Here is a 20,646-nt window from a genome sequence, read left to right as displayed (position 1 = left end):
CCACCTGTTGACGGTACCTGCTAAAGCCTTCCCCCTACCGCTGGCCCGGGAATCAGTGGGAAAGTGGGTGGCGCCCTCCCAGCTCCCTCCCATTCCTCTTCCTCTCCCTGCCCGCTGAGCAGCTCCCGCCTGGCCCCTCTCCTTTCGTGGGTTCAGGCTGAGGCCGAGGCTCTGTGGAGAGAGGGCTTACCCCTTCCATGCCTGAGTGTCCCTGGCCAGCACGAGAGCGCCACTTATAACTGACCATCACAGTGCTAGGCTCAGAAGCTGTCATTTTGCATTGGGCCAGCAGATGGCAAGGCCAGTGAGGCTTGGCCACGTCCAGATGCTAAGGTGCAGAATGAAATTGAGATCTGAGAGCTACAGTGGTCCAGAAAAGGGGCTTTGGGGACATTTGAGGACCTGGACTGTCATAGGTCCATCTCTGAGTGATTTTTTTTCTTTATGCTTGTGGCTGTTTTTGCCTTGTAGGTGGGGCTGGCTAGCAGGGCTGGGGGGTTTGAATGGACTCAGCTGGCAGGGAGGAAGATGTGCTGGAATTGCCAGCCTTGGGTACGCCTACATCAGACCCCCAAGGAAGTTCAGTCTGTGGAGCCCCTGCCCTGCTCGCTGCTGGTCTGTACTTGAACCAGCGGTTGCAGGCAGCGTCATAGCGCTGGGAGGAGGGTTTTGACTTAGGGCTGACCGGAAGGAACTGAGGACAAGATGGGGCCCTGACAGCCTCCGCGTCCCCGCCCTCCCGCAGGGTACAGCCCTGCCACGGGGGCGCCCAGTCAAGCTGAGCCCAGCCAGGGTTCTAGGTGCTACAGCCTCGGCTCCCGTCTCAGGCCTCTGCTTTGGGCTTTGGTGTTGTCCAGGGAGATGTCATCAGTCAGGCTGATGTAGGAGCTGAGGGCTTCCCGGAGCCCCTCGCTGAGGAGCGACGCCTCCCCGGTGGCAGGGGCCTCAGAGAACAGGAGGGAGCTGCGAGAGAAGAGCTGGGTCAGGGCTTGTCCCTGCACTCACCCGTACTCCCTCCTGCTAAAGACGCAGAGTGGCTCCCTGGTCCCCATCAGCCCAACCCCAGCTTCAGTTCTCCCCTCCGGACGGGTGCTCTTTGTTCACCCCGCCTGGTCTGACTCCCTCCCATCCCGGCCTCTTAGGCCAGGCGTGCCTGTGTGCTTGCCCACTTTGTCCTCCCTGCCAGTCCTGGGCTGGCCTTCGAACTCAACCAGTCCTCACTGGCCCCCAGGACCCCTGGGTGGCGGGCTCACTCTGGGTCCTGGGTTCCCGGGGGGCGAATCCTAACTCCTTTCTCTGCTTCATGTCCTAGGGGTCCCCTCACCTGTCCAGCTCTTTCCAATTGAGGGGCGCCCTCTGCACCATCACAGGTGGGGGTATGTCCTTGCCAGGGACTGGGCCAGCTCTCCGCAGGGCACAGGGCTTCTTGAGGAGGCAGCAGATGTCATCTGCCAGCTCTGAGGAAGAGACCTAGACCCTTGACATGGTTGACTCCAGCTGGGCTTACCTGCCCAATGAGCCCCACCCTCACCCTGACAGCTTGACCCGCTTGGCAGACAGACAGGCCTGGTCTAAAAAGCCACAGGGCGTGAGCCCCAAGCTGTTGGTCTCCTAGAGGCCAAGATGCAATCAAAAATCATTCCGGGTTAGGTTTTCGGAGGCTTAATTTACTACAGTTTTGGGTAAACTGACCTCTCTGAGCCATTTCTGGCTAGGGAAGTGCTTTGGAATGAAGGACGCTAAGGCAGCTCAATCCTTGCTTGTTCAGGCAGCATCTGGCATGTGCACAACCCTCCAGCGGCCCGGGCAGCTCGCCTCTCTGCCCCTCCACCTCCTCCACCTCCTCCACCTCCTCCAGTGCCTGATACCGCGGTGCAGGCACCAGGAATGGCCAGGAATCAGCTGAGTTCCAAACAGCAGAGGTCTGGGCCTAGTCCCTGTGGCGAGAACTGCCTGCTGCGGGGGTGGGGACTCGGAACTACAGTGGTGGGCGAGTGACGCCTGCGCCCACGAGGGAGGTCTGTGCGGCTGTCGGGACGTGGGATAAAGATAGGCCAGCCGGCCTGCATTTCTTAGCACGGGACGGCATAAAACTAGGGCAGGCCCTTCTTCCATCTGTCTGGATAGTTGTTAGGAGGTAAAATGTCTAAGGACACACTGCCCCCTAAAACCCACAGCCCGTCTACTCTCCTGGGGGTGAGGCGAGGCCGTACCTGAGTAGTGGTCCACCAGGGCCTGCAGGGAGGGGAAGGTGAGGCGCGGCGAGATGTACAGCCAGCCATTGTCGAGGCGCTGGATCCTGTAGTGTCTGACCCGGTCCCAGGATGCAGGGCGGCTGAGGCGGACGGACAAGGAGTAACCGCCTGAGGAGGGAAGGGCCCACGGAGGGACTGAGGCCCTGCTGGGAGCCGGCCCAGCCCAGACTGGGAGGAGGAAGAGATGAGGTGGCCACAGAGAAGAGCCACGGGCCCAGACAGAAGTGAAGTTGGCAGGGAAGGACGCAGTCTTGCTCTTGTGGTCTTAGGGACAGTACCTAACGGATAGGGCTCTTGTGAAATGAGATCATGGACACACAGCCCTCAGTACAGAGCCTGGCGCAGTTTAAATAAACATTAAGTGTTGGCTGTTATCAAGACTCAAGTGGGCAGAAGAGTTAGAATGTGAAAGTGTATCAGTACAGGTCAGCAAGGGCATGGAGAAAGGAACTCTTACTCCGCAGTGAGAAGATGAATTAGTGCAAGCGCTTTGGAAGCAGCTGGCATCAACTAGTGGAGGTGAACAGGCACTAGTCACCAGCCAGCAGTGCCATCCCAGCAGGTTTCCTTAGAAATGCACGAACAATATTCATAGCAGCAGCACTGTTTGGAAAAGCCCCAAACTGAATAGCCCATGTGCACTCAATAGAATGGTGGATTTTAAGACTATACAGCAATAAAAGTGAATAACCACTATGTATATCATCACAGATAAACCTTAAAAATGAGCCGAGTCCTGGCTGGATAGCTTGGTTAGCATCGTCCTGATAAGCAAAGGTTGGTTCAAGCCCTGGTCAGGGCACATACAGGAACAAATTGATGTTTCTGTCACTCTCTCCCTACCTTCCTCTCTCTCTAAAGTCAATTAAAAAAAAAACCTAAAAAAAAAAATCAGAAGCAGCAAGTGACAGAAGCATATATTCAGCATGATTATTTATATAAAGGTCAAAGGCAGTCAAGACTATTACATAGGAATACACATGCGGTAAAGCTATGAAGAAAGTAATGATTAACAGTGAAGCATGCAAGCGGCTTCAAAGGGATTGTACAGTTTCTTAAGCTGGTAAGTGGGCACCTGAATGTCAGTTTTCTCATTAGACTTTAACTTACACATGTACATTAGCTATATGCATGTGATAGAATTTTTCCAGTTTTGTTTTAGTTTTTAAAATAAACTTTGGCCTGACCTGTGGTGGCACAGTGGATAAAATGTAGGCCTGGAACACTGAAGTCACCAGTTTGAAACCCTGGGCTTGCCTGGTCAAGGCACATATGGGAGTTGATGCTTCCTGTTCCTCCTCCATCCCCCCCTCCCCCGAAATGAATAAATAAAATCTTGAAATAAACTTTATTGAGGTATACTTTACTATAGTATACTGTACATGTTTAAAGTACACAGTTTGGGCCCTGGCCGGTTGCTCAGTGGTAGAGCATCGGCCTGCTGTGTGGAAGTCCCGGGTTCGATTCCTGGCCAGAGCACACAGGGGAAGCCCATCTGCTTCTCTATCCTTCTCTCTCTCCTTTCTCTCTCTCTCTTCCCCTCCTGCAGCCAAGGCTCCATGGGAGCAAAGTTGGCCCGGGTGCTGAGGATGGCTCCATGGCTCCGGCTGCAGTGGAGCAACACCTCAGTGGGCACAGCATCGCCCCCTGGTGGACATGCCGGGTGGATCCCGGTCGGGCACATGTGGGAGTCTGTCTGCCTCCCCGCTTATCACTTCAGAAAAATACCAAAAAAAAAAAAAAAAAAAAAGACCCAGTTTGATGGGTCTCAACAAAACTTTTAATTAAACTAGCTAAACAAAGACAGCACATGGCTGAAAAATGAATACAAAGAAAAAACTAAGAGCATCATAATAACTCAGGTCTCCAATAGTTTTCAGCAGATGCGGATGCATATGAGAGCACATGGTAATGTAAAGGGGGGTTCTTTTTATTTTATTTTATTTTATTTTATTTTATTTTATTTTAGTGAGCAAGAGAGAGACAGGAAGGGAAAGAGATGAGAACGCATTGTTGCGGCATGTTAGTTTTGTTCATTGATTACTTTTTCATATATGCCTTGACCAGGAGGCTCCAGCTGAGCCAGTGACCCCTTGCTTGAGCCAGCGACCTTGAGCTTAAGCCAGCAACCATAAGGTCATGTCTATGATCCCATGCTCAAGTCGTTGATCCCACGCTCAAGCTGGATAAGCCCACGCTCAAGCCAGTGACCTCTGGGTTTCAAACCTGGGTCCTCAGCATCCCAGGTTGTTGCTCCATCCACTGTGCCACTGCCTGGTCAGGCCCCATTTTGTTTTCATGAAATGTTAACTAAAGAAATGAATCCCCCTGCCTAACACACCTTAGAAGGATAATAAGGGCATATTACAAGCAATTTTATGCCAGTAAATCCCACAACTTGGATGAAATAGAGAATCCCTTAAAAGATACAAATTTCCAAAACTGACAAAGACATACAAATTTTGAATAGCTCTATATCTTTTAAAGAAATTGTATTCATTCTAAAATCAATAAGTTTTTTAAAAATGAAATAATTTATCAGTATAATTCACTGTATTACTAGAATAAAGGAGAAAAACATGATCCCGTGGAGAAATATAGAAAAATCACTTGACAAAATTCAATACCCATCACCTCCCACAAAACCAGAGAAAACTATGAATAGAAGATATAATCGGTTCTTATTGCTAGTTCTGTGAAACCCATTTTAGATTTATGAACTCCATAACTGTAAGCTAATAACTTTGTGTTGCTTTAAGACACTAAATTGCTGAACTAAAATCCATGTATCAGCGGGCCTGTGTTTCTTCTCCAGGCTCCAGAGGAGAATGGATTTCTTTGCCTTTCAGTTTCTAGAAGCCACCTGCATTCCTTAAATCCTGGCCCCTTTCTCCATCTTCAAAGCCAGCAGTATAGCACCTGCCAATCACTCCCAAATTCTGACCGTTCTGCCTTCCACTTGTGCTTTGGGTTTCTCTGGCTAATCCATGATTTCAAAATCTCCCTATCTCAAAATCAGTCACGCCTGACCTGTGGTGGCGCAGTGGATAAAGCGTCGACCTGGAAATGCTGAGGTCGCCGGTTCAAAACCCTGGGCTTGCCTGGTCAAGGCACATATGGGAGTTGATGCTTCCGGCTCCTCCCCCTTCTCTCTCTCTTCTCTCTCCCGCTCTGTCTCTCTCCCTCTCTCTCTCCTCTCTAAAAATGAATAAATAAAAAATAAAAAAAGACTTAAAAAAAAATCAGTCACATCTACAAACTTGTTTGCAGTGAGAGGAACATATTCACAGGTTCCAGGGATCAGGACTTATACATCTTTGAAGGGGGGCTATTATCCTGCCCACCACAGAAGGACAGTTTTTCTCAACCTGACAGAGCATCTGAAAAATCTGTCAGTAACTTTACACTTACTGCGAAAGAATAAATTTGACCTTCTAAGATTGGTGTGGACACTGAGAAGTAAGATTTATTTGATGTGAACCCCAAGAAGGAATTCATCTGCTGAAATGGACTCCCCATGGTCAACCAATGGCCCAAATTTTAAAAATACATTATCAAATATTTTTACTTACTGGTTTCAGAGAGAGGAAGAGAGACAGGAACATCGGTCTGTTCCTGTATGTGCCCTGACCAGGGATCAAACCAGCAACCTCTGTGCATCCGCCTCGCCAGCACACATAACTAGCCAAGCTATCCAGCCATCATGGACCATGGACCTAGTGCCCAAATTTATTTTTTTTTTACAGGGACGGGGGGGGGGGGGGATAGACAGGGACAGACAGACAGGAATGGAGAGAGATGGAGAAGCATCAATCATCAGTTTCTCATTGAGACACCTTAGTTGTTCATTGATTGCTTTCTCATATGTGCCTTGACCATGGGCCTTCAGCAGACCGAGTGACCCCTTGATCGAGCCAATGACCTTGGGTCCAAGCTGGTGAGCTTTTTGCTCAGGCCAGATGAGCCCACGCTCAAGCTGGTCAGCTCGGGGTCTCGACCCTGGGTCCTCCACATCCCAGTCTGATGCTCTATCCACTGCGCTACCGCCTGGTCAGGCCCCAGTGCCCAAATTTAATGAATAAGAGCCTAAGGGTCATTTACTGGCAGGGGCTCCTCACTCTGTATACTGGGAAGAACCTCAGAGTGAACTCTGGGCTTCTGGCACTAGCCTTGATTGTTTGTGCTGAGTTAACCACTGTAGGGAAGCCCTGGTTTTGTCTTTCAGGCAATGGACTGAAAGCTGCCCTATCCAATCAGAACTGCACAACTGTATCCTCATTTGCATCTATACCAACCAATAAGAACTACCATATAATGACCAATCAAAACACATGATACTGACCAATCATATCTACATAATTCAGACCATTCAGAACTATGAGTTTGGAGACCTAATTTGTATAAAATTGGACCAGTTGGGAATCTTCCCTACAAAAGGCAGCCTCCCCTTTGTCTTGGTAGAGTGTACTCTTAGTGGCAACTGCAGCCTGCATGTCTCTGGTTTGCAAAATGTTTCACCTGAATAAAGTCTCTTTTCCTGCACTTTTATGGACATTTTTGTTGACATTGGGAACATAGCAAAAATGTTCTCACCACTTCATTCATACTAGAGGTCCTAGCCAGTGCAATAATGCAAAAAAATAAATAAATAAAAAAAAGAAAGAAATAAAAGATATATGAATTGGAAAATAAATAAACTGTATTTATAGATAATATGATCATATATGTAGAAAATGCTAAGAAATCCATAAAAGAAAAAGCTACTAGAACTAATAAGTGAATTTAGCAAGGCTATAAGATACAAAGAGAAGTGTGGAATAGGGTCCCTACTTCCTTTTGCTTGTTCTCTACCTCATTCTAGAGGTTTCTTGACCTCTGTACTTTTAAGAATAGTCTCAACCTGTGGTGGCGCAGTGGATAAAGCGTCGACCTGGAAATGCTGACGTCGCCGGTTCGAAACCCTGGGCTTGCCTGGTCAAGGTACATATGGGAGTTGATGCTTCCAGCTCCTCCCCACCTTCTGTCTCTCCTCTCTCTCTGTCTCTCCCTCTCCTCTCTAAAATGAATAAATAAATAAAAAAATAAAAAAAAAAAATCTCTTCTGGAGCTGTGTTGTGACCCTAAAAAAAAAAAAGCTTATAAGAAAGGGATAGAGATCTGAAAATAGGCCCCAGAGGCCAACCAACCCAACTAAACTAAACAACCAATTCCCTATCTCCTCTGCCTGGTTCTTCAGCTGCCCACTCTGGCCACTGTCACCACGGTTACTAGAACCAGAAAGGGTATAGTCAGCAAGCTCTGTCAAACGCACGTGGGGCTGTCAACATTGTGGGGACAGGCTAGCTATCAAGGCGACCTGTGACTGGCCTCTGTGCCCAGGTATCCCATTGTTCCTTTCACCGCATGTCCCAGCCAGTCCCAGATGCCTGCTGCTCTCTCCCCATCCCAGTCCCAGTCCCTTTCAACTCAGACTCCCTGGGTTTCAGTCGCACTCAGAGCCACGCACTGCAACACCCCTGATGCTCCTCACTCGCCAGCAGTGTCTTTAAGACCCATTATTTGACCTTTCAGATCTGTTTGTTCATCTGGAAAGAGTGATAATAACTGTCCCAGTCTGACCAGATCTCCACGAGGATCCAGGTGGTGAAGTACAGTTGGCAGTCTCTGGCCTGGTCCTGTGCTCGCACTGTTCCCTTTATACTTAACACTCTTCCTCCTGAGTAACCCCCATCCTTCCCTTTAGAACTTAGTTCTTCCCAGACAACTCCTTCTCCAGAACACCTTCCCTGCCTAGGAGAAGCCCTGGCTCTAGGCTTGCCCAGGCACAAGCGCTTTATGGCACCATGGGTCTTGCTGTGCCGTCATCTGTCCCTCCACCCAACCCTCCGTCCGCCTCGCCAGCACACATAACCCACCGCAGCCTGAGGAATGGCTCTGCTCTGTCCCCCACCACCCTCCGCCTCAGAAGCAGCAGCACTACTCACCCATTGCTACGCTCCCGACCCTGGAGTCACCCGTGACTGCTGCCATCCTCTCAGGCCTCACGTCCAACCCGACAGAAAACCCTACTGGCTACGCTCAGAACACATCCAGAATCTGACTGCTCTCACCAGATGGAGCCTGCAATGACTGCTCACGTGGCTTCCCCTGTTCACTGACCCCCTGCCAGAGCCTCTCTTTGTAGCAACCGAGACCAGGTCACCACGCCCCTACTCAGCCCCCCGCCCCCACCCGGTTATACTTAAAATCCAAAGTCCTCACTCTGGAAAGGCCCCGGAAGTCTTAGCCAATGGCACGTGCAGGCCCGCAGGGAGCTCTGGGGTCAGGCGCCAAGTTCTCGGTGTTCGGAGGACTGCCAGGAGGACGGTGGGGTCCACAGTATGAGGAATCAGGTTAGGAGCTGTGTGGGGGGTGGGCCTTCCTCTCTGAGGTTCCTGAGACACTAATGTCCGCGAAGAGGCTGAACCTTAGATGCCCCGACAGCAGCCTGCGGACAGGAGCCATGAGCCAGCAGGCCTGACTCCCAGGAGAGGCTTAGTGTTTCCTCACTGACAGAATGGGCAGAGGGGAGCCCTTCAGTGGCAGGAAGCACGTCTTGCTCATCAGTCACCTTTACAGCGGCTGACACAGAACACATAGTAGGACAACAGGAAGGCAAGGCGCTGATGCTGTCGGGGCCTGGCCCTGGCGTTGACCTCTGGAGCAGTCCTGTGATCTCCACGAAGTCTTCACTGCCTCCTCACAGACCAAGGTTTTGGGTCTGACCTGGGCCCTGTCATGGCTCCCCGCTGGCCTAGACCACAATCAGGTAGCCAAGAGGGACTCTGGGGAAAGGGGTGGCGGGCTGTCCCTCCCCCCTCCAGACCCTGAGTAGGGTTCTTGGGAGCTGACAGGCTCCTCCGTCCACACACAGGCTTGAAGGCCCTGCAGAATTACCCTCCCAGAGGTATCTCTGCACCTTGGGCCAAAGAAAAGCCGGTCCTGATATCACTGGCTCAGTCAACAGTTACCTAGTTGTACATGACAAGATGCACTGTGTTCACGTAAAACACGTAGACTCTATTACTTATTTTGGGTTCCCCAGATGGGAAGTGCGTTTTCAAACTTAAAAAAACGTAAGAACCATTTGTACAGGGGAGGGTTGTGAAGGAAGCAGATTTCTGTACTCTGTGCCCAGCAATCTGACTCAAGAGAGCTGAGGTGGGGCTTATAAGTACACTCTCGGGACGTTTCCCTGACAATTCCTGTAGCTCAGGCCCCAGAGGCACGGCTCTAGGATGTTATTTGGGCCACTAGGGCTGCGTGTCAAAGTATGTTTTTTTTTACCACAAACCACAGTGTGAAATTTTACACTGTGACCCAGGACACAAATAAGTTTGCTGAAGTATTTTCCCCAACCGCAGTGATGCGCTCTGATGTTTTCTGCTGTTATTTTACTCACTGGTCCAGACCCACTGAATCAGTGGGTTACAGGACCTTGGGTTTTACCCTGGCTATGCCTCAGAATCACCTGCGGGCAAAACACTAAGTGGAAAAAGATGTGAATCCATATGTTCACTGCAGCACTATTTACAATAGCTAAGATCTGGAAGCATCCTAAGTGCCCACCAGTAGCTGAGTGGTAAAGAAGTGGTGCATGGGTACAATGGAATAGGACTCGGCCATAAAAAAGAATGAAATCTTGCCATCTGCAACAACATGGATGGACCTAGAGGGTGCTATGCTGAGTGAAATAAGTCAGACAGGGAAAGGCAGATGCCAGATAATGTCACTTGTATATGGAAGCTAAAAAACAAGAAAATGAACAAGCAGACCAGCAAAGAAAAGAATCACCTTGGCCCTGGCCAGTTGGCTCAGTGGACTGAGCATTGGCTTGGTGTGTGGACGTCCTGGGTTTGATCCCCAGTCAGGGCACACGTAAGAAATAAGCATCTGCTTCTCTTCCCCTCCCTCTCCCCATTCTCTCTCTCTTCCCCTCCAGCAGCCAGTGGCTTGATTGGCTTGAGCATCAGTCCTGGGTACTGAGGATAGCTCAGTTGATTCAACATCAGCCCCAAATAGGGGTTGCTGGGTGGCTCCCAGGTGAGGCACATGTGGGAGTTTGTCTCTCCCTCCCCTCCTCTCACTTAAAAGAATCACCTGGGGGAGGCTTTTACAGATTTCAGGGCCCAGGCCACACCCCTAACTAATTCAATCAGAAACTCTGGGTGGGGGGGTGGCCAGCATCAGTTGTTTACAAAGCTTTCCCAGGTGATTCCAACAGACAGCTAAGGTTCTTAAAACAAGTGGTTTTTTTTTTTTTAATTGATTGATTTTAGAGAGACGGAGAAGAAGGGGGAGAGAGAGACAAGAAAGCATTCATCTGACTTGTGCATTCATTGGTTGCCTTCTGTATGTGCCCTGACTGGGGATTGAACCCACAACCTTGGTGTCTCGGATGACAGTCTAACCGACTGAGCTACCCGGCCAGGGCAAAACCAGCAGTCCTTCAAGTCTGGTCACCAGACCAACAGCGTCACCTGTGACTAGTTAAAAGGCAAATTCTCAGGCATTGCCCAGACCTATGGAATCAGAACTGCTGGGTGTGGGCCAGTTCTTTGTTCTTTTTTTCTTTTAAAGATTTTACTTACTGGTTTTAGAGAGTGGAGAGAGAGAGAGAAAGGTGGCAGGAGCAGGAGGAATGTGCCTTGAGCGGGTGAGCCTGGGACCTCAGCGTTCCAGGCCAACGCCCCATCCATGCTGCCACCACAGGCCGGGGACCAGTTCTCTGTTCTAACAAGCTTTCCAGGTGATTTTGATGCCTGCACAGGTTTGAGACCCTCTGGTCATAACAACTGAACTAAACTGATTTCATGGCCTAAAGATGAATCATGGTTTCCAGCTTGACAAACTGCCCAGAAGGGAGTCCCAGATGAGCTATTAGAAGTCAGTACCACGGAAACCTTTGCCTTTCCTGCGGAACTGGCAAATCGGATCCTCTGTTTGATACTGAGGGCTGCGCTGTGATCTACGCCCATGGTGTTGGCTATGGGGCAGCTCCGAGTCACCTCTAACCTGCAGCCCTTTGACAGTGTGGGTCCTTCCCTGCCTTCTCCTTTACTTCTGAGCTGCTTCCCCTCGTACAGGTGCCTTCTTAGGAAGGGGCAGGGTGGCCATTGGGCTGGTCAGTGTGCTCTCGGGGGTGAGCCCGGTCAGAGGAGTGGGGGTGGTGAGCTGATCCCCAAGCACTTCCTGTGGCTTCCAGTGCTCCCTGGGGCCCTGTCTACAGGCCCCTGACCCAAGTCAGCACCCCCGCTGTGGTTTCCTGTTTGCAGTTGCTGCGCTCGGACCCAGCCCCCGCCCCAGAACGCCCATGGGTGTGTGTGGGGGTGGGATGCTCGTGCAGCCCGGAGAAGACAGGAGGGGCTGGGAGAGGGCAACCCGGGGTGCTGCCCCAGGAGGAGGGGAGGCCAGGGCTCGCTGGGGCGGCTCCAGGAGGGACACTGCGCAGAGAGCCAAGGACCCTGACAGCCCGTCACAGTTGGTTCAAATTAGGGCAAGGACAGGAGGCCGGTCCTCACCTCTGAGTATCCCCTCCCTGACCCACCACTGTGCTTGCTGCTCGACCATTACTGTCCCTCGTGGGCCCTTCTTGGGTGTGTTAAGTGAGGTGAACCCCAGCTGGGCTTGAATCCCAGCTCTGTACTACTTTTCTTTTTTAATTGCATTTATTGATTAGAGAGAGAGAAAGAGAAAGAGAGAAACATCAATTTGCTGTTCCACTTATTGATGCATTCATTGGTTGATTCTTGTCTGTGTTTTGACTGGGGATCGAACTCACAACCTTGGCGAATCAGGGCGATGGGCAAACCAACTGAGCTACCCAGCCAGGGCCCCAGCTCTGCACTTTCTAACTGTCTCCCCAGGCAAGTCGTTTCTCTTCTCTAAGCCTCAGTTTCCTTCTCTGTAAAATGGGGACAATGGAGGAGCAGCCCTCACAGGGTTGTCCGAAGGCACTGAAATGGTCTATCACCAAGGTGGGTGCTGCACCCCTTCAGCATCCGTCTCTCCCTCTGCTCTGAGGGACTCGGCAGTGGCGCAGGGGGGGCGGGGCATCAGAGACAGACTGTCGACTTTGTGTTTTGTTTGCAGAGGCCTTGCACATGAGGTGGGAGAATGTGCACCCTGACCTGTCCCTGGGCCTCTGTGGGCCTCTTTCGCCATCTGAACAGCAGAGAGAGGAAGGTCACAAGAATGATTTCTAATGGGTTTTTGGGGTCTGACTGGCCAGTGCCCCAAAGCACAGAGAGTTTGTCAACTTCTTGCCAAGAGATCAGGATCGTGTTGTGTCTTGGGGAGGGAGAAGTCACTGCTGGTCGGGGAGGGAGGGTCTGTGACTACATTACACCAGTTGCCGAGCGTTGCCGAGCCTGAGTCCCTATCGTGGGCCATCTGCACCCTGTTCGAAATGCGGGTCATTGCTCAATTGCTGCTGGGCTCTGAGGGCAGCGCCTCGCAGCCAGCTGGCCAGCCTGCCTGCTCCGGCCCTCTGCACTTGGCCTCCATGCCCCCACTCTCCCCCCCACCCCCGCCCCCAGTCACACCACAGGTGGCTCTTGGCATTCAAAGGGAAAGCCCTGGCAGGGCCGAGCGTACCCACCTCGCCTGGTCTGGCTCTCCCGGATGAGGAAGGCCCCTCCAGGGTTTCCGGGCAGCAACAGCAGCTCCTCAGCCTTCTCCCGGCTCAGGCCCTCGTACAGCCACCTGGAGAGGAAGCGCGGCATGTCCTCTCCCTGCCTGCGCAGAGTCTGCTCCGGGGTCACCTCCTGTGTCACTCACTCAGAGCTTGTGCTTCGGAGGAGACCCTGTGGCCCTTGTGTGGCCCTCCGTCGGCGACACCTCAGCTGCTCCCATCTCCTGGAAACCCCTTTTCCTCTGGGCTCCCAAGCCCCCCAGCCAACTTGAGAGAGTACCTGCTCTTCTTGAAGGCAGGGCCCGGGCCTGACGCTCCCACCCCAGCGGTGCTCAGCACAGGACTGGGCACAAAGGACTATGCCAGTGGGAGGGGAAAGCGGCACGGTCCCCTAAGGCAGGGCCTGCAGTGGGGACTCACCCATGAGAGACTTTGGCCACGTGGACGCTGGGAATGCTGTACTCTCTGCCTGAGACCTCCGACAGCACCGTCCACCAGTCTCCGCCCCTGCAGAGAAAGGAGGGAGATCCCCCTCAGAAGGCAAGGCCCCAGAAACTGCTCACTTGGGATCCACAAGGGCCCTGCAGGCTGGACCCCACCTGAGTTCCTGGCACCAGCTGTCCAGGTAGCCCTGGGTGGAGGTGGCACGATGCAGGCCCCCCCCCCCCGCACGCCTGCCCACCACTGCTTTTCTCTGCAGGCGTGCCACGCTGCCTGGAACCCCACCCACAGGGCCACATGGGAGCTTGGCACCAAAGGCCGTGCTCTTTTCTCCTGGACGGAGGCGCCCTGCTCCCATCAGTGCATCCGCAAGTATGGAGGGGGGGGCAGAGCATCCCACACGGTGTACTTGGAGTGACTCACTCAGAAATGATGGTCAGCGGCTCCCCCAGTCTCAGTGATAGCTCTGCCTGCTCGCCCACCGGGAAACTGCCCAGGGCCACGGCTGTGGCCTTGCTCCTCTCTGCATGGATGGACAGAGATGGTCACCCTGTCGGCCGGCCCTCTCTACAGACATGAGGCCCAGCAGAGTCTGGGATCCTGCCATCACCCCCACCCACAGGCACCCTAGGCTGGCTCCTCTCAGACACGCATGGAGATCCCTGCAGTGACCCTGGACAGGAAGCCCTTCGAGCCCACGGCCGTCACACAGGGCATCGAAACGCCCGATGCCTGAACGAACAGTGCAGGCGAGCCTGGCGGAGGGAGTCCTGCAATAGGGGTGGAACTAGCAAGCTGGGAAGGGCCCCTTTCCCGCCCGGACACCCTGGTGTGCACCCCTAGGAACCTCTCAGCCTCCTGTGGTGTCCCCTCGATGGCTCCCTTCCACCCAGCTGACTCACTTTCACCCTTCACTCCTCAGGCGAAATGTCCCTTCCTGAGCGACCCCTCCCCTGACAAACCCCTTAGCAGACACTTTTGGTCCCTGTCCCTTAAAACACATCCTTGCTAAAACCTAACACTTGTAACCGGTGAATGGTTAAGCACCTGTCTTTGGGATGTGACTGCGCCTGTCTTATCCACTGCTGTGAACCCTGGTCCTGTGTGTACAAGGCCCGGTCCATGGCAGAGCCTTCGGACGGATGCAACACGGGTGGGCAAAGAGGTGACTCATGGAAAGACTGCCCCAAGTCCACCCTTCTTCTGGGACCAGAGACAGACCTTCTGAGAGGCGCCTGTCCTTTCCCCAGAGACCCTGGCAGAGGGGGGAACAGAGTTCACCTCAGGCCCCGAAGGCAGGACACCTGCACGAGGGGGCTCACCCCTCCCACCCCCACTGCCATCCCCGCCAGTAGCCTGGGCCTGACTCAGAGCAGCCCAGGGGCCACTGCCTGTGGTGAGAGTCAGAGGAAACGCGGGACAGGTCTGTGTGGTTTCCAGGTCTCTTCCTGCCTGGCCTGCGGGGCCCCGGCTCTCTGTGCAGGCCGAGTGGCTACAGGGCCGAGGGCTTCGGCCAGGGCCTGGAGGGCCCGGGGAGGGCGGTAACAGGGAGATGAAGGAAGCCCAGACATTGCAGGGGAGGTTTCCTGCCCAAACACTAATATGCAGACACCTGGCTCTACAGTCTTCTAGTCCTGTTTAAGTGTATACCCCGGTCCTTCCTCCTAGAAGTCCTGCTTGGTAGAGTAACCTTGTTATCTGTGATGGTTCATTCTATGTCTCAATGTGGCTAGCCCACAGTCCCCAGATATTGGGTCAAACACCAGTCCAGATGTCGTTCTGAAGATATTTTTTAGATGAGATTAGCATTAAAATCAGCAGGTTCTGAATAAAGCAGATTATCCTCCATAATGGTGGTGGGCCTCTCCCAGTCCACTGAAGACAGAAGGAACAAACCGAGGTCTCCTGAGGAGGGACTTCCGCCTCCAGACTCAACTCTGGAGCTCGGCAGCGTCTGCCCTTCCCTGGGTCTCCAGCCTGCCCACTGGCCCCACAAACGTGAGACTTGCCAGCCCCAACTGCATGAGCCAATTTCTTAAAATAAACTCTTCCTGTGTCTACACACACACACACACACCACACACACACACACAATTGGTCTGTGGTTCTGTTTCTCTCAGAACTCTAATGAATACATGATCAAAACCCCAAATCAGGATGTGATTTGAGAAAAAATTTGTGGGATATTTTGGGGAACAAGAACAAACTGGGGGCTGTAGTTTTTTTCTTCTTCTTTTCCAAGTGAGGAGGGGAGACAGAGAGACAGACTCCCGCATGCTCCCCAACCGGGATCCATCCAGCAACCCCCATCTGGGGCTGTTGCTTTGCCCACCTGGGGCCATGCTTGCAACCGAGCTACTTTTAGTGCCTGGGACAGAGGCTCCACAGAGCCATCCTCAGTGTCCAGGGCCGATGCACTCAAAGCAATCAAGCTATTGCTATGGTGCTATGCTATTGCTATGATGCTATGGTGTTAAGCTATTGCTATGGAAGGGAAAAGGGGGTGGGGAGGGGAAAGGTGGAGAAGCAGATGGACGCTTCTCCTGTGTGCCCTGACCAGGAATTGAATCCAGGACATTCACACACTGGGCTGAAGCTCTACCCTGAGCCAACCAGCCAGGGCTGGGGGCTGTAGCTTTGACATCAAAACATTAGAATTTATTCTGATTGTCTAATTGTCCTAAAATGTAATATTCTTAGCCAGGACTACATTGAAAAATCATGGCCGGAGGTTCATACAGCATATGCATCGAACGAACTCATTTTTTCCGATTGTCACAGCTCGCAGTTTGCTTCCAGTATTCACAGCGCCCCTCCGAATAAGAGCCTCTTCGGAGCACCACTATCTAACAGAACTTCCTGCGTGAATGGAAATGTTCTATAATTTTGCTGTCCAATTACGGTAGCCAGCACTTGCCATGCACCTAGTGTGACGCTGGAGCTGATCATTGAATTTTCTCTCCTTTAAATGAATTCTAACTTCAGTAGGTGTGACAGAGAGAGCAGGCGTGGAGAGCTACAGAGGTGGACTGCCAGCCCAGTCTCCAAGTCGCACTTGGTGGAGGAGGAAGGAGGCCTGGGCAGATGCCCGGGGGACGGCCATGCCCTCCTGGCGAGCGCCCGTCACTCCCTCAGATTTCCTACTGCACCTGGTGGTTTAATGTTGACCGCTGACATACAAGCGCTAAGGGCAGGGCCCTGCGTGTACGGCGCACTCGGCAGGACACGGTACACAGCGGCACTCGCTGACACGTGAAGCTGTGCTGGAGGCTGGACGGGAAGCCCCCGTGCAGCCTCATGGCGCCTGGGAAAGACCTGGCTGTCCCGGGTCCTGCGGCTCACCTGGTGGCGTGGGTATGGGGCCTTGGTCTTGGACAGTGGGGCTGGGGCTGGGGCTGGGCAGGGTTTTCCCTCTGCTGGGCTGACTTCCCATCGTTCCTCAGCAGAACTCTCAGAAGCACATTGTCGAGAGAAATCTGAAAGAGATGTGATGGGGACAGAGCTCTGGCTCCAGGCCTGGTCCCCAGACACCCTGCCTCTGTGGCTGTCCTGCTGACCTCCTTGCTGATGCATGCAAACACCACCGCCCCCAAATCAGGACCAGCTCCAGCCCCCCCTCCCTCCCCCCGCCGAGGGCTCTCTACAAACCGGACCCAGTTCTATCCCATCTCTACTATGCTGCGGCCATGCCCTGGTCTGTTTCTGGGCTGTGTGTGTGGTGTGCCCTCCCATTGGCTGAAATGCCCCCCCCAGGGCTGCCTTGACCTCACCCTATCCTAGGAAGCTTTCCCTGAACCCCCAGCCCTTGCTGGTCATTCCGATGATGGCCTACTCAGAACCATTTCCTGACCTGGGATCATAGTCTGCCACTGTGTGACAGGGGACAATGACAGGACAGAGTTCATTCCCAGCATATCAGGACCCTTGGCTAGGGTTAGAAGCAGGCCACGGGGACCTGGTGTTACAACAAACTAAGGTGACTTCGAGCAGACTTATTGGTGTCACAGCGCAAAGATGACTGGGAGGCAGTATGACAGTGAGGACTTGCAAGGCTTTGGAGGACTGGCTGTTGACCTACTTCCTCTCTCTGCCTCCATTTCCTCATCTGAAAAATGGGGATAGCAATACTTAACACGTGGTCTCAGAGATAAGGCACCCTGCTCCCGTCCTTTATCATGCCTCAAATGCCCCCTCGCCAGACGCTGCCCCTGCGAGCTTTCCCTTTCCTCTCTTGGCTCCTCCTTGTGTTTCTTCCCATTTTGTTATTCACTTATTAAAGCTTTTACTTAACAGGCTACTATTCTACAGCTCAGTGAAGACAGGACCTCTCTTTCTCTGCCCGGTTTCTCAGCATTTTGTGAGGCCCTTGGGCCACAGAAGGTACTCAATACACATTAACTAAATGCATGCAAGAAATTATTAGCTCTTGGACAGTTCTTTCCCTTCAAATAATTTAAATTCCCAGGTTTCCAGGGCAATGCTGATTTTTCCAAACACTCTTTTAAAAATGTTTTGGGGAGGTGGCTTCTTTTCATAGAGACAGACAGGCATAGCTACGCTAGTTTGGTGATACTGCAGGCTCCATTCTTGCCTTTGAGCCCTGGCAGCACGCCTCGGTGAGGACAGGTGTCTGTCTCTATCACAGACTGACTTCCATGTCCTCACAGGCCCGGCCTGTCTGGAGTCAAGATCCTGCCGTAGAGGAGGGAACAGCCATCTGTGCAAGGGCAGCATCCTCTGATCTGCAGTCTGGTGTCGTCGACACGGGGAGAACAGTACCTGCTTCTGCTGCCTCCCACGGGAAACCCAGTATCCATGGGACAGGCGCTCTTTAATACAAAACGGCCCAACTAGAAAATGGCTCCTGGCAGGCACTTCCTGCTGACTCCTCAGACATCTGATTCCCTCACTCCCAAGCCACCCTGCCAGGAAGTCAGGTTTTCAACATTCCTGCTGCTCCCGTCTTTCCCCTAGAGTATGAGGGACAGGCTCTGCGCTTAACTGTGCAGACACGGATCCAGAAACTCCCGGGGGCGGGGGGGGATCTTTCCTGGGTGGCACAAGTGGTTAATTCAGGCCAAACAGGCTGTGTGACCCCAGAGAAAGCACGCAACCTTTCTGAGTCTTGTCTGTGAATCAGGAATAGCACTGAGTTTCACCGGCTTGGGGGGGGGGGGGGGAGTCAAGGAGCCCGGCACAGAATGGGTCCTCAGTAAAGGTTCGTTTCCTTTTCCCTCTTTCAGCAAGACAAAGTCACCACAATTTTGCACTGAACCCAGAAACTTCTCTGCGCAGGTGGGGCTGGGGGATGGGCCTGCAGTCAGGCTGGGAGTCCCAGCCCCTCTGCTAGCTCCCTCCACCTGGAGGGGTCAGGAAGCCCCCCTGAGGGGCAAAATGAAGGCCAGAAGGCCACAGCACGGGCAGGTCTAGGAGGAGGTGTTGGCACAAAACTTTCAAGAGACAGAACCTAATCATTAATTAGGTAAGTCTCTGAACTACTTCCTATGCGTTAGGCACTTTCCAGGGGACCTGGGCCAGTGGGTGGAGGAAAGAGTTAGTATAAAGCAGCCGAGATCAGCACAATGCCCACGACTGTTCCATTCGATCCTTTGAGAGGTTGGCCTTTGACTCCCATTCAGATACAAGAAGCACAGCCCAGAGAGTGCAGCCTTGCTCTCACGGTCACACAGCTGGTTAGTGCCGAGCTGGGTCTGTGATCTCTGGACTTTGTGTTTTTGTGCCTCAGAGAATTTCTCGGGGGTGAAGTAAAAAGTGATGAATTTGGACTGAGCTCCCTCCCTTTCAACTAATAATCACTCTTTTGAGAGGAACTGACCAACATTCAAATTGAACGTTGTCTTCAGAGATTATATATAATCCAGGCTCATTCACTGACGGTGGAAGGCTTGGGCCCAGAGAGCCCAAAGTCACACACTGAGGTGAGACCAGACTGGGCAAGCAGACAAGAGGGAAGGCACAATGTAATTCTCCAGAAGACAGGTGGAGAACAGAGGCCTCGGTTCCGGCAGGGACCCTTAGAGATCACCCCTCTTACAGCCTCGGTAGAAACACTTCTTCGCCTTGAACTTCTCCCCCCAACTGTAAAGCCCACGTCCAGTCCATGCGGGGATGGACCACCCTTCCTCACAATCCCAAGGCCATCGGAAAAAAACAAGCATACTTACTGGTTTCCTGCCATCAGAGGCTCTTGGTGGGGGCTTGGCTGAGACGTGTGCTTTGGCTGGAGAGGTTAGGGCTCTGGGGGGCCCTTCTGGAAGTCTGTCAACATCCTTAGTCCTAGGACATCCAGGACCCTCTTGGCCTGGGAGATCTTCAGGGAGAGGCTCTTGGTATCGCTCTGGGTAGCTCCGTATCTGGCTGTGGTCAGTGGTTTGTGCACGTGGGATGGGGCAGGAACCCCGACTGGGTGACCCTCCCAGCACAGAGGGCCAGGGACGAAGGCCCAGGGCTCTTTGAGCTCTACGCGGGGTCCTTGGGGCTCCCAGCTCACATCTGCAGATTCTGTGGTTCTCACAACCACCCATTTCCTCTGACGGCATCACAGCCCATCAGGGAGCCACCTTCCCCAAGTTCCTGTTTCTGGGGGAGAAGTGGCTGCCTCTTCACCATCCTGGAGGGAGAGGTGGTTTTTTCTGGCCTTCTGGCTTGGACTTGCCCCAGGAACACAGAACCAAGGTAAATGAACAGGTGTTTCCCATGTTCTCTGATCATAATAATCACCTGAGGAGCTTGTTTGTGTCAGAATCCTCCCACATCTGAACCCAAGTCACCGGAGGAACAGCCTAGGAATCTGAATTTTAAACATGTTGAGCTTCCTTTGACTAGCAAGTCTGGGAAGCACTGCCTTGGAGCAATGGGGCCCAACCTCTAACGTGTAGAGGAATTGCCCAGGGATCTTGTTGAGCAGCAGATTCGGGTTCGGGGGGGGGGGTCTGGGGCAGGGTTCGAGATTCTGTATTGCTAACTACTCCCAGGTGATACCCAGGTTGCTGGTCTGCAGACCCTCCGAGGAGCAAGACCTTTGGGCAGCGGTTCTCCAGGTGTGCTCCCCAGACCAGCGGCCTCAGCATCACCCAGGAATTTGTTAAACATGTAAATCCTCGGATCTACTGGATCAGAAACTCTGTGGGTGGGGCCAATAATCTTTCACAAGCCCCCCAGGTGACTGATGCACATCCCTACCTCGGGAATCACTCAAATGGGATAAAGAATCTCTGATATAATTGCTTTTGATTGATGTTACCTTTAGTCACTGAA

The 20,646-nt window shown here is 52.7% G+C and overlaps 1 protein-coding gene across 2 annotated transcripts; it reads right to left on the bottom strand.

Annotated features, from left to right (window-relative positions):
* Nucleotides 1-130: 130 nt before the first annotated feature.
* Nucleotides 131-20,035, bottom strand: SLA2 (Src like adaptor 2). Of its 2 annotated transcripts, none has more exons than XM_066383868.1 (8): nucleotides 19,554-20,035; nucleotides 16,711-16,844; nucleotides 13,792-13,891; nucleotides 13,348-13,434; nucleotides 12,895-12,998; nucleotides 2,214-2,363; nucleotides 1,325-1,457; nucleotides 131-963 (listed from the first exon to the last, which is right to left on the bottom strand). In XM_066383868.1, exons 2-8 carry the CDS (start codon nucleotides 16,799-16,801, stop codon nucleotides 804-806), a joined length of 825 nt encoding a protein of 274 aa, XP_066239965.1. In that variant the 5' UTR covers nucleotides 16,802-16,844; nucleotides 19,554-20,035; the 3' UTR covers nucleotides 131-803. The 2 variants fall into 2 exon arrangements, with proteins under 2 accessions (XP_066239965.1, XP_066239966.1); XM_066383869.1 differs by lacking the exon at nucleotides 19,554-20,035 and adding an exon at nucleotides 18,148-18,166.
* Between the last annotated feature and the right edge of the window lie 611 nt (nucleotides 20,036-20,646).

This window comes from Saccopteryx leptura, chromosome 5, assembly GCF_036850995.1.
Source record: "Saccopteryx leptura isolate mSacLep1 chromosome 5, mSacLep1_pri_phased_curated, whole genome shotgun sequence".
In the NCBI taxonomy this organism is placed as follows: Eukaryota; Metazoa; Chordata; class Mammalia; order Chiroptera; family Emballonuridae; genus Saccopteryx; species Saccopteryx leptura.
This window is presented reverse-complemented; position numbering and strand designations above follow the sequence as displayed.

What these genes read in the sequence shown, in the direction of transcription:
- SLA2 (XM_066383868.1), bottom strand. Translation starts at nt 16,801, where the DNA reads ATGGGAAGTCAGCCCAGCAGAGGGAAAACCCTGCCCAGCCCCAGCCCC. An exon ending in CCCCATACCCACGCCACCAG is followed by an intron (nt 13,892 to 16,710) that starts GTGAGCCGCAGG and finishes CCATCCATGCAG; the next exon opens with AGAGGAGCAAGGCCACAGCC. An exon ending in CCTGGTGGACCACTACTCAG is followed by an intron (nt 1,458 to 2,213) that starts GTACGGCCTCGC and finishes TCTCTTCCTCAG; the next exon opens with AGCTGGCAGATGACATCTGC.